The sequence below is a fragment of the Micropterus salmoides genome, unplaced genomic scaffold (assembly GCF_014851395.1).
Source record: "Micropterus salmoides isolate LMB-PRFRI ecotype aquatic unplaced genomic scaffold, ASM1485139v1 Ms_hic_scaffold_15, whole genome shotgun sequence".
NCBI lineage: Eukaryota > Metazoa > Chordata > Actinopteri > Centrarchiformes > Centrarchidae > Micropterus > Micropterus salmoides.
In genome coordinates this window covers 4,444,213-4,456,878 of record NW_024040596.1, presented here as the reverse complement: position 1 = coordinate 4,456,878, position 12,666 = coordinate 4,444,213, and the positions used below count along the sequence as shown (strand labels likewise).

At 40.1% G+C, this 12,666-nt stretch overlaps 1 protein-coding gene across 1 annotated transcript in view; it reads left to right on the top strand.

Annotated features, from left to right (window-relative positions):
• LOC119903834 (collagen alpha-1(XVIII) chain-like) overlaps positions 1 to 12,666 on the top strand; it is a 78,003-nt gene that overhangs the window by 50,263 nt on the left and 15,074 nt on the right. Inside the window, 10 exon segments of the mRNA XM_038720082.1 lie at positions 3,983 to 4,058; positions 6,611 to 6,747; positions 7,557 to 7,583; positions 9,817 to 10,023; positions 10,179 to 10,205; positions 10,364 to 10,426; positions 10,578 to 10,646; positions 10,758 to 10,808; positions 11,016 to 11,138; positions 11,286 to 11,348. Of these exon segments, the coding sequence (XP_038576010.1) occupies positions 3,983 to 4,058; positions 6,611 to 6,747; positions 7,557 to 7,583; positions 9,817 to 10,023; positions 10,179 to 10,205; positions 10,364 to 10,426; positions 10,578 to 10,646; positions 10,758 to 10,808; positions 11,016 to 11,138; positions 11,286 to 11,348 (843 nt within the window).

Here is a 12,666-nt window from a genome sequence, read left to right as displayed (position 1 = left end):
AAAGAAAAATAGCTTTGGTTTAATATTTGATTTTATTACATTAATGTTTAAGTAGTGTTTACAAGAAATATTTTATTGCTACTGTGTAAAGGGAACACTGCGGGTAAAAAGCACCTTATTTGTTTAAAGTGTTTGCAAACCACATGTTATTGCACTTTAGTGTATATACCAGTACATTTAAATTAAAAGTTCGCAATACACTTCTTTAGAATTCATTATTCAATTTTGCGCATAACTATCCGATTAATAGCAATTAAAAATTTGAATCGTTGCCCAGCACTACCTATTATGAAGGTTACTCACCTGCTGCTGTTTGTGTATCCTCTTCAGTTTGGCTTAATGATGTCTTATTAATAATGCGACTGTTCCTTGCAGTTATTTTGCGGTCCGTACTCTTCTTGTACATAATATTGAAACACTATTGGTTTTGTCACTGGATATTGCTCTGGAACTAAATACGTTTGACTTCATATTGTATATGAACAGCTTATAACAGAGTGAAGAAGAATGAATGAAGAATGCTTTGTTCCCTATGGAGGATTTAAACACCTTATCAAGCCAGACCTGTATACCTGGCTGACAAAGATTATTAGCAGCAGACCGTGCATCTGCAAACCTCCCAGTGTTACATATACCAGTGACGTCTCAAGTTACTCGCAATAAGTGAGTGAACACTCACCCTTCAAGAGAGATTAAAAACTGCTGAGTTGATGTCTAGAAACTGAGCCGCTTCTGTCCGCTTCTACATTTGGGGACGAAGACTTTTTACATACTTTCCTTTTTGTCAGACTAAAAAGGAAATTACTTTTGGGAACTGAGCCTTTTTAAAGACATAATAATAGTATTCCTATGAAATTATTTCGCTAGTTCATTTGCTTTTAGGTGACCAAATATAAAGTAAGGCCAGCAAGAAGACTTTTAGTTTTAGCTTCATTCTTCAGCATAGACTGTGCACGCTGCAACAGCAGAGGATTTACCTGCTTGCAGGTGAGGTGTGTGCGCTCTGGACAGATGCAGCTGCAGACTTATCACCTGGATGAAGGCCATTTCCAAAGATATCACAAGAAGGCCGACAGATAATTGTCTCTTAGCCACCGTGTACTGTTCCGTTCACTTACGCTGTCACTCTTGTGCGATTATTCCCACTATCACCTATGCAGTTTCTCTAAACCTTTGCATGTCATTTGGTGTTTCTCCTTTTGTCAATCTCACTCTGTCCCCCTCCCTTCCCAACCGTTGTCCTTCTGTCTTACTCTCTTCTGTCTAACAGACACCCACTCATGTCTTCCCACCCTGGAAGACAAGTCATGCAGGCTGAAATGTAGCACAGCCTCCACCATGTAACACCACCACAATGTCTGCCACTCAGAAATATAGTGTAGAGTTAGGAAAAACCAGATGTCAATTTGGACTCGATCTGATCCAAGACAGAGCCCCCCACCCCCCGCCTGCCTCAAGGCCTTGTTATTCTGACTGTTTAGTCAATCATCTGTGTAGTGGAACTGACAGAGGTGGAAAGAAAGATAGAGAAGGAGACAGGGAGGGCAGGGTCAGGTATCAAGTCGGAAGTCTCTTCATCATTACTGCTCTATTCTCTGCCTTGATGTTTTGCAACTTTTACAAGGGGCTTTTCCATCTGTTCAGTAGGCATTTATTAGCATCATATAATATGAAATGGAAAAGACAACAGCTGGCATCTAATGCCTACCTGCCGACGTCTTTCCATCTGATGTCTGTTCACAGAACGTAGAACCTACACTCTGCACAATTGTCCAACCAGTGCAATTAAGGCAAGCCTGGGCAGAGACAAGTGAAAAGACGGAGAGCTGTATAAGTGAAACTTTCCATTTTGTCATTCTGGAATTTATGGTGATAGATGGCTGAGCTAGTCAGTCATCCTCAACGGTGTCACTTCTGGAGTCCAAGTGTCCCCATCAGCATGAAGCCCAAACAGTATAATTTTGACTTGATGTTTCAGGTGGAGTTCAGAAACCTACAATGAATGAAAACCTTCATCTTTTACATTCAAGAAGCAGAACAAGCCAGGGAGAACAGAGTTAACATGTTGTAGTGATTAGATGAAACAGAAATCAATGTTGTGTGATTACCCAGTGCTCCACTTAATTAGTCTTAATAGGAGCCTGGGGGGATGCTGTTATAGCTTCATTAAGTGGTTTTCATGGAAGACAAAGAATATGTCAGTGAGGGCAAATTCTAACTCACGTTTGCATTTTTGTTTGCTGTAATGATCCATTTTAATCCATTGCATCAGCAGAAGTTAAGCAGAGGAGCCGTGCCTTTACTTTTTTAAAATACCAAGGAGCTAAAGGATTGGCTAAGATGCACGTTTTGTATTTAGTGTGCTGTTAAGGCTTAATGGCACACAGCAATGCTTGGGGGAAAGATTGCTTCTGTTCAACTAATTTCCAAACCTGCTTCCACTTTATAAACTGCCAGACTGTTTTTCTTTCATCCTTCAGCCAATGACAGAAAATTGTCAAATTCCAGTAAGTTCCCTTTGTGATAGTTAGTAGGGTGTGCTTAAAAAAAAGACAGAAAAAGAAACACCCTACACTGTTGCCGAGGTGAGATATGTTCATTGCCGAGGGAGCTGCATACCTGCTCTTACATTCAGGGGGTTGTGTGGTTCAAATCCATCAACGCCATGTTCTAAAGATCGGAGCCTCCCACCCGTCATCCCCTGCGCTATGATGGATAGTTGAAGGAGTGAACAAGCAGGGTATTCTTTATCACATTAAAACATATATCAACTTAGGACAGTCAATAATGGTCTGGCCAAATTCTTAGCATAGCCCGTGCCGTGCAACGCAGCGGGAAGGAAAATTTCCCGGAGAGGAAACTAGTTAATTATCAACACTGGCTTTGTCCCTTCAGCTGCCCCCCCCTCTCCTACATTCTTTATCCCGCTCCTCTCTTCAATTCTTCAGGTGACAAAATCCAGGGTGTGTCACAGGTGAAGAATGAGGTACCATTTTATTAAGATTGGAAGTTTGGGAGCATAAGTGACCCCACCTCCCCCAACCTTCCCCCAACTGTGTTTTTAGTAATGGAAGATTGCTGATAGACTGGAGTCTAACCTGTCTTTCATTTGTCCACAATCACACTTTACTATATAGGCTACAACAACAAAAACAATAAAAATTTATACAAGTCATAGAAAGGCGTTACAAAACTCACACACCGCACATCCTTCCCTAAGTTTAACCCCTTTAATTTGATTGAATAGTTCAGTTATGCAGGTTAAAACTGGGGTTTGGAGTGACAGCTATGAGGTGACCACACACATACACACAAATACACAAAAATGAATACCAGTGAAGTTTGGTGTGTGTCATTTGTATTGCAAACAAACTCAATTGTTGTGCTTTTAGTGTCACTCTGGGTAATGATACTTAGCAGGGTGACTGACTGCGGGGGCTGTGTTCCCTGGCAGTCTTCATAATGTTCACTTAAAGAGGAGTTTTGCAACAGGGCCCAGGCATGAGATGTCTGACAGCGATTAACATATAAACTGCAATTATGGAAAACAGCAACAATTTGCCAAAAGACAAAGAAAGGAAAGGTTTTGTTCTTTCCTTTGGTTGCCATGCACATGTTGACTCCATCATGCCTAAAAAAGCTTGTTGAAGAGCTGGGAAGCAGTCTTGTTAGTTGGGAAGAGAGCTTTGGCTGCACAAACTATAAACATCACTGCAGTTGAATGGTAACAGTGTCGAAACATGAGTAATTTTCCTTGAGATTGTTTGGGATTAATGTTAACGGGCCGTACTTTTTCCCATGCAGTGACATTGTTCTTACATTTTTTACCGAGACCCCTAAATGTAGCGGGGGGTAACAATGGAAATAAAAGGGCGTCCCAGCCATAAAATCTAGAGCCTGCTTAATGCAGCTTCCAGTAAATGTCATCCATTGTACTTTTTAAATATGCATTTCTCTCTGTTGCATGATTACTTTCCTGCAGACCACTCCCAAGTCTTCCCAGCCCATTCCGCCACCTCTGACAAGGAAAGAGGAGGTTTCGAATGCAAGAGAAACAGGTGAGTTTATCAGGACAGAGTCAACACTTCCTGAAAAGAGACCTGCTGGCATTGAGACATCAGCACCAACTCGAGACGGAATATTGTTTGTGTTTCTGTATTACTTCTGGACTGGAGTTTTTTTCAGTCAAAAACTTTAGTGTACTGTTTTTTTTATGCAAGAGCCCTTCGGAGTGTTTTTACAGATGTCTTTGGATACGACCCCTTTCTGTCTACCACATATCACTGTCTTTCACTAAGTTATCATTGTAATTTCAAAGATTGAAAATAGATGTTGTTCCTTAACACGCTGACATGTGGCTTGGCTCACTGGTTAGGTATGGCAGAGAATGTTTATGACAGCACATGGCGTTGCAGAGTTCATGTTCCTTGAGCTGGTCAGAGCTGGCGACAAACAGATTCACTGACAGATGTCTCCATCTAGTGGACATAAGGATTAATGCAGTTTAGGGGTTGGAAGACTGATTTGTTACGAGCACTGAAGTGTCAGTGCAGGTGTTGCTTGTTGTGTGAATTACATTAAAATAAATAATTCTCAGTTTTAATTTGGAGCAGACAGATGTTCACGTTTGAAGATATATTGAACATGTCCCTATGTTCTACCCTCCAGGGTTAAAGATACCTTGTGAATACTTTGTCCCCACCTTACCAACAGAGAATGTGAAACAGATTTTTGTCTGCTGCTACGTACTGTATTGTCTAAATTGCACATACTTACAGCCACTTTGTGTAAAATTTAAAAATGTCTTGTGCCATCTGGCGGCAGTGGCATGGAGGGCAGAATGGGCCCCAGATTCATATCAAAAACGTTGGTCTCAGTTGTATCCACTGAGGCACCATTGTAAAAAGTGTTCAAGCGTCACAGTACAGAACAATATTACATTTGTATGAACAAATCATGAGCGGTAATGCTAAATATAAAGATGTAGGTCTATGACAGAGCACTCAGGAACTCAGTATTAATCATCATCATGTTATGTCATTAAAAAAAGAAGTTGTTTTGTCTTTTAGAGAAATAAGACAGATAGAGACAGATAACTCTCTTGAGCACTGTATCTTCAAAAAATCTGACTTTCACCATGAAAATGTATCTAGAAACTGGGAAGAAGATTATCTAGTCAATTTCAAATTGAATAAAATAATACTTGTACCCATATTTTTAAATTGTGCTAAATTTACACTCGCAGTCTACAGAGCTTGAGATTTAACCCCAAAATGCTGCAAAAATCAGTGTATGTTGAAATTTTTAGGCACTTTACTGTATATCAGTATTCTGTTGCTGTTTTGTATCTAGGTTTTACTTGAGATGGCTTTGCTACTACAGTAGTAATTAGAATAAAGAAAATAATACTTAAAGTAATATATACTTTTTAATTGCTTATAAGGTCATGTCCTGTGTTGATAATACATAAAACCATGTCACGTCCTGGAGCATCCACGTAACTGGAGACTTAATTTAACACTGTCTTTTGCGTTGTGTTCAGCAAGTGACTCCCAACACGTTTCAGTATCTGTGGAGTCCAGGCCCGGACTTCCTGGGTCACCAGGTGGGTCGATAGGGGGTTAAAAACAGAGACACCAGCATTCAAAGCTGTTTTCCCTTTTTTATTCTCTGGGTTCTGCTATGTTCTTCTTACTTCATGTGTACTCACCTTGCACGATCACAAGACGATTCGTGTGAATTTCAAAAACACACAAACACAAGAATGCATGAATCTATGTACTTTGTGCTTTTGAAATCACGTGGGGTGGTGAGCATGTTTGTATATAAGCCAGGGGGATGAAAAATTGGGCCGTTCAGGCTGTAATCCCATGCAAAAAATATCTGCAAAGGGAGAAAATAGAGGAGCTCAATCGAGAGAGGAGGATAATAGCAAAGGCGAGAAAATGGAAAAAGGATGGGGGAACAATTTCAGTTAATCGTCGCTTAGATTTACATTTCTTAAAAGTAAGAGGACCGGACAAGCAGGGGTAGTAGTGCATATTAGCTTAGGCTAGTGATGCTATGATATGTGGCATTACGTTTTCAGTGAATATTATATGCTTATGTGTCCATTCAGAGGCATGGATCCTTTTTTCTTTAACCCCTAAACTGAAAACCCTAAAGTGAAAGATTGAAACAGCCAGCTTGAAGGGGACAACATTGCACTGTGTATGTCAGCAGTTATGGAGATGGACAACTTCTACACAACTGATGGAGTGGGCTGCAATTCCTACAAGCTCCACTGGAAGTGACACATTCAGTTTAAGGTCAATTAGCTCACACCAGAAAATAAATCTCAGCATGGCAGTGCATGCAGGTGTGGGAAGGTGTATTCAGTTACCACCTGAAAGCCTTCACATGGCCTTTAAATTACAGCCGTGCACAGTGGGATTCTCGCTCCATCAAGCAAAAAGTCATTTCCTTTTTCCTCTTCTTCTTTTTTCCCCTTCTTTTGGGTGCAGGAAATGTTCTGTTTATTGTTTGGGGTGTTGGATACAACCATTAATCTTTTTTGAAAGGCCTTTTCATGAGGGTATTAATGACTCTGTCCTTTGTTGTTTATTTTCAGGGCCAGTTGGAACTAAAGGAGAAAAGGGCGACAAAGGGGAGAGAGGAGACAAAGGAGACAGGGGTCCAATAGGGCCGAAGGGAGAATCCGGCTCCAGCACTGGCTCCAGCTCACGGGGTGGAGCCCGTGGAGAGAAGGTTCGGACCTTATTTTATATTCTACTTTGATAACGGATGGAATATTGTATTAGACAAGTCAGGGAGAGTGAGAGTTGGGATGCAGTGATGGTGCAAGTTTTTTTAACCCAGTTTGTCCTTCTGAAGTTTGCAGTGGGCACTAAGTTAGCTGGTAAAGGTATGAGCAAGGACAAGTAACAGCAGTGATGTGAGGTTACGTGAAATGTCCCAAAGGAACACCAGAGGGAGCTGCAAGTCCTAATTTTATGCAAGCATGTGCAATACAGTCTCAAAGCCATGTTTTATGTTTCATTTGATTCATTTCAGTCCTTACTGTACTTTTTTTATTTTTAAAGTATACAGTGTGCATCTAGTTATTTTGCTTTACCAAGGCCAAATGTCCTCATAAAATTTGTTTGTTGGGAGTATTGTTGTCTTGACTGACTGGTTTGGTTTTCTTCTGTCTTTAAAACAACATACACACAACATGCTTGTCCAAATATACACAAAAAAACAAAATGAAGATTAAAATCCAGCAGGGGACATGGCCATACAAAGACAAAAAATGTTCAATCAATCAATCAAACAAAAGTGTGACACAGGACAAACACTCAAAAACACTAAAAGTTACATTTATGTTATGATTAGGCTAAAGTGCATTGGTCATTGGGATACAGTTAGAAATAGTTTTGAGGTTGGTGTTACTAAAGCAGGACCTAATACAGATGTTTGAGTGTGTGAAAACTCTCCAACAAGTGGATGTGTCACATTAGGCAGCCAATAAAGACTGTTGGCGCTGACCAGGCACTGTTTCCTCTTTTCACTTTCAGGGGGAACCAGGGGAAAAGGGAGCAAAGGTAAGTAAGAGTGTTTTGTGTGGCTGTTGGATCTTCGACTAGAAGTTCTAGAGACGTGTGCAAGTTACCCAGCATTAAATAGGGACTGTTGGTCTTTGCCAAGCTCAATCTTAGGAACATAAGAAACAGCTGCTAACTTCTATGATTTCTTTGAAGTTTTAACCTTAGTTAACACTTCTTTACTAGACATGGATCAATCCATCGGCGTCGGCAGGTCATTTTTCCGACTGTATCCACGATTGTAATTCAACAACAACAACAACAACAAAAAGATTTTCCATGTTGATATGTAATAATCTTCATGAGGCAGCCTGTCTCGCAGGTCTTCAAAGAACAGAGGCTACTCACAATAATATTGCTAAGTTTTGTTTGAAGTTCACGTAAAGTGAAAATTTGCTACACAAACGGTTAACTGTCCGCCGCAAATAGTGACACCTGTCGCTCTCCGCGCTGTCTCTGTCCTCCTCGCTCAGAAACACCTTTGCTCTGATTGAGTGAACTGAACTTTATCAGAGCTGCTAAAGTTAACATTTGTGTGGATAGGCTATGTGGTGAGGTTCCTGTCTGATCACAAGTGTTTCAGTTTCGGTTTTCTACCGCTGATGAAGAGCAGTGAGCTTTTCTCATCCAGTGAAGTTCAACACGGATTCTGTGTCTGTTAGACTGATCTAAAAGTGATCAGCAAAGCAATAACACAGGCTAAATTGTTAAAATATTATGACTATTTATTAGATTGTGATTTTATTCTCGTAATATTACAACTTCTCAAAGTATTATCCTGCAAATGTCAGAGAACACAGATCTGTGGGAGAGATTTTGAATGTGCAGAAAGTTTTGAACATGAGCAGAAAAGCTGCTGAAACACAGGAGCTATTAAAGTCCAGGAGTTTATAACTTAATTAAAATGTATTAATTTATCATGGAGGTGTAAAGGTGCAACATGGACATTTAAAGATTTTAGGCTACTTCAGGCATGCCCACATGTGTGTTGACTCAACAGGGATGAAATTAAATAAGTTCATCTACAGGAGAAACATTTCTGACAGACTAACAGAATACCTGAGAGCCTTACTGCATTATATTACACCATGTTTTTTTAGTTTGAATTGTCTTGTGAATGTTGGGTTTCCTTTTATGTAAATAGACATTTCCTCAATAATTTGGTGCAGAATAATTCACCAGAATGCAGGAAATTACGCCCCATTCTTTATAAGCAGACAATGTACTGCAGTCCTTAATAAGTAGCTGTAATTAAACCTTTTCTTAAAAAGCCCACTCTTGATCCAGGGATTTTAGCCAACTATTGACTATCTAAACTTCCCTTTCTCTCTAAGATCCTTAAGAAAGCAGTTGAAAATCAATTGTGTGACTTTCTACATAACAGTAGTTTATTTGAGGATTCAGAGCGCATCATTGTTGGGTCTCTGGAAATAATATTACAAAGAATACGGCCTAGATGTGACAGGATAGTATTGGACTGCTACAATACAAAGTACGTATGTAGCGAGATAGGTGGGTTTTTAGTTAGAAAAACAGGAGGCTCACCGTTCAGTTTGGAACTCACTAGCAACTGGGACAGGAACAGAAACCCCTCAGAAGTTGCCTAAGAATCCAACGTTTTTTAAGATTTCTTCAGTATCAAATTAATTCAGTGATAGTTGTCAGAATATCCAATGGTACACAGGAAACATGAAATGTTATTAGTTAAATCATACACGGATTAAAAGGTTCGGGTAGCTTTTGTTCAGCCTCTCTACAATTTTTCGATCTGACCTTTATTTTCTTCATGAGATGGAGGAATTTAGAAAGGGATGGATTTTAGGCTATGCGTAAAATCAGGAGCATCGTCCAGTGCGCCTGTTCCACCGGCACCACAAACCACAGTAGGTCTACCGGGGAGGGGGTGGGGTGCTGGACCGTACAGAGAGAGAGAGAGAGAGGAAGTCTCGGGAGCGAGCTGGTGCGCTGTGGACGGTCGGTGATCGTTCCCTCTGGTTCGATGAAGCCCGACACAGACCACAGCTGTTGCAAATAGCAGGCGCACATGTACAGCAGCCTGTTAGTTTGAAAACCAGTAGGGATACAACACCGATACAGATAGAACAAAACGCAGCTGTTTTGGTTTTCCGTTTTGGTTTTAAAACAGAAAAACCAAAGAACGAACCATACACGGACTGGACAACTTATATTTTGCATTGTTCTTGTTTAATCACTGAGGCTTCTTTATCTCCAGGGCAGTGCAGGCTTTGGCTACCAAGGAAACAAGGGAGAACCTGGCCCTGCTGGCCCCCCTGGCCCCCCTGGCCCTCCAGGGCCCGCAACTGAGTTTTCAGTAGGCAGTGACGGCTCAGTTGCTTCAACAGTCCCGGGACCCCGAGGACCAGCTGGACCACCTGGCTCCCCGGGCCCCCAGGGACCACCAGGAGCTGATGGAGAGCCAGTTAGTAGAATGCAGTTGAATTCTTAGCGTAGCGTAAAGCAAATCTTTTGTTACATGTTCTGTTGAGAGAAGTAGTTTGGTTTAATGTAGTTTCATTACAAAATTTTATTTAGCGAATTATCCTTTTAATTTCATTCTTTATTTCAATCTCACAGGGTGATCCTGGGGAGGATGGAAAAACGGTAAGTTTGTTTTTTTCTTGCACTATACCAACAACAGTGATAAATGTTTTAAACTCTTATCAGTTGTCAAAACGTTTATGTGATGGTTGTTAAAAGTAGATACATATTAATTTACTTGGATTTAACTTATTTAACATTATTGTATTTCCTCAATGTAGGGTGCTGATGGACCTCCAGGCTTCCCAGGAACCCCAGGTGACCCTGGACCTAAAGGAGAGAAGGTGAGATGCTTAGTTACACTAACAGAATAACAGAAACAAGATTGTAAACATTTACAAAGTACAGAAGAAAAAAATAGAAAAATGATTTGAGTTTAAATGGATATATCTGTTGTAGAAATCCACCTTGTGTTAATGAGTCTTGTGCGTACAGGGAGACCGTGGTGAGGGTCAACCTGGACCCAGGGGACCTCCGGGACCTCCAGGACCAGGATTCAGATCTGTGAGTTAATCTTGGCGTCAGTTATGTGCTGCGTAACTTGTATCAGCAAGAGACTGTCTGCCTTTGTTAATCGTTTGTTGATTCCAACTGATTTAAGTTCATTTATTTCAGACTTTTGTGGACATGGAAGGATCAGGGTTCCCTGATTTGGAATCTGTTCGGGTGAGACGGATTGAAATTTTAAATAGTTCTCTCAGCAGTAAACTATGTACAGGACATGATCGTTGTTGTGGTAGTACACTGTAACCAGCATCTGTAACTGCAGTGAAGATGAATTGTTTGCGAAAGACATTTCTGTTATTATAGATTTGCCTTTATATATTTATGTAAAGTAGCAAAATATGCAAAAGGTTTCTTTTTTTGTTATAGGGACTGCCTGGTCTGCCCGGCCCCCCTGGTCCCCCTGGTCCTCCTGGTCCCTCTACAGCAGGCACAGCAATGGGTTCTGGGGCGTTCGGACCACCAGGAAAGGACGGGGCGCCCGGTAAACCTGTAGGTGTCAAGTGTGTTTGTCTCTCAACACCAGTAGTCAAAATGTTCTCTAAACCCTCAAACTGTCTGGACTGTGATGAAAGTAACTGTACAGTCTAACCAAATCAACAAATACTGTATACCTGAACCAAATATTTCGGACTCTAGGGCTTGCCTGGTTTGCCCGGTAAAGATGGTGTCTCTGGAGTTCCTGGTCCCAAAGGAGAAAAGGTAATGGTAATTGTTTATTCTGTAAAAATCGTAGTGTAAACACGAGATGGTTAAAGTTTAACTGAAATTAATATTCAGTTTTGCTGAAAGTACTGTTTGTGTTTGTTGAGAATTTTGGTATAAACCTAATTTTAAATTACATAATTTGATTGACAGCTAACGCTAGCTTGACCGTTCTATAATACAGGCCAAACACAACACTGTGTTTGCGGGAGCTACCACTGACTCAGCAGTTGTTGAAATAATGTTAAAAACTAACAAAAACAACTAATGTGTATTGGGAATTAGTGGGCTAGGCAAGTCTAGGACTAAGCAAGCTAGCTTGCACTTTCCGAGAGAAAGCCAGTTAGCCCAGCTTGCTAGCTTTTCTTTTCCGTCGTTAAGTTAGAAAAACTAACTTAACAACAGTCCTCTCACATGTTAAATGTTGCTAATTGTACATAAGCAACAGGAGAGCTTCTTGAAAATTTGTTTGTATCAACATGTGTAGGCTATAAATGGCTAAGACGTGTTCCAGTCAGTTGTGCATCATGGTAGTTGGTAGTTGACAGGTGACACCATAGATATCCATAATAAAGGCTAGATGTCTCGTCCGCGCTGCAGGCCAATGGAGGTCGACGTCTGCACCTGACGGCCATCTTGTCACAGGCAGCTCGCTCACTCGTAACATTGTGTTTTAATGGTGCATGTACTTTTTAAATAACCATAACTTCCTCAATTTTATACCGATTTTCAAACGGTTTGGTTTGTTATAAACGTCAGAGATGTAGTTATGACTCTGCACACTTATGAATAATTATAACCATGGACTTTCATATGAAAATAACATTGAACAGAACAGATAGGTGCAATGAATATACAAGCACAAGGTATTTATGTTAAATCAATATATAGGCTATTAAAACTCAAAATGGCAACATTATTTATTTATATATATATGGGCTGTCAAATCACATCCAAAATAAAAGTTTGTGTTTACATAATATATGTGTGTGTACAGTGTATAATTATTTTTAATATATAAATACACACATGCATGTGTATTTAAGAAATATTTGCATGTATATACTGTATATAGACTTGTATATGTATATGCCAGACCTGGTCTGTATGTATATATAATGTCTATTTTATATAAATATAAACATTTTATATAAAATTAACAAATTTTTCTTAAATATATACATGTGTGTGCATTTCGAATTTCAAATCGTTATTGGTGTCTGTAAAACCTATATAATTGAACAGCTCGATTGTGGTCTCAGCCTTGATAACATGCGCAAGTAGCCGTGATACACAACTATGCTGCACGATTAAG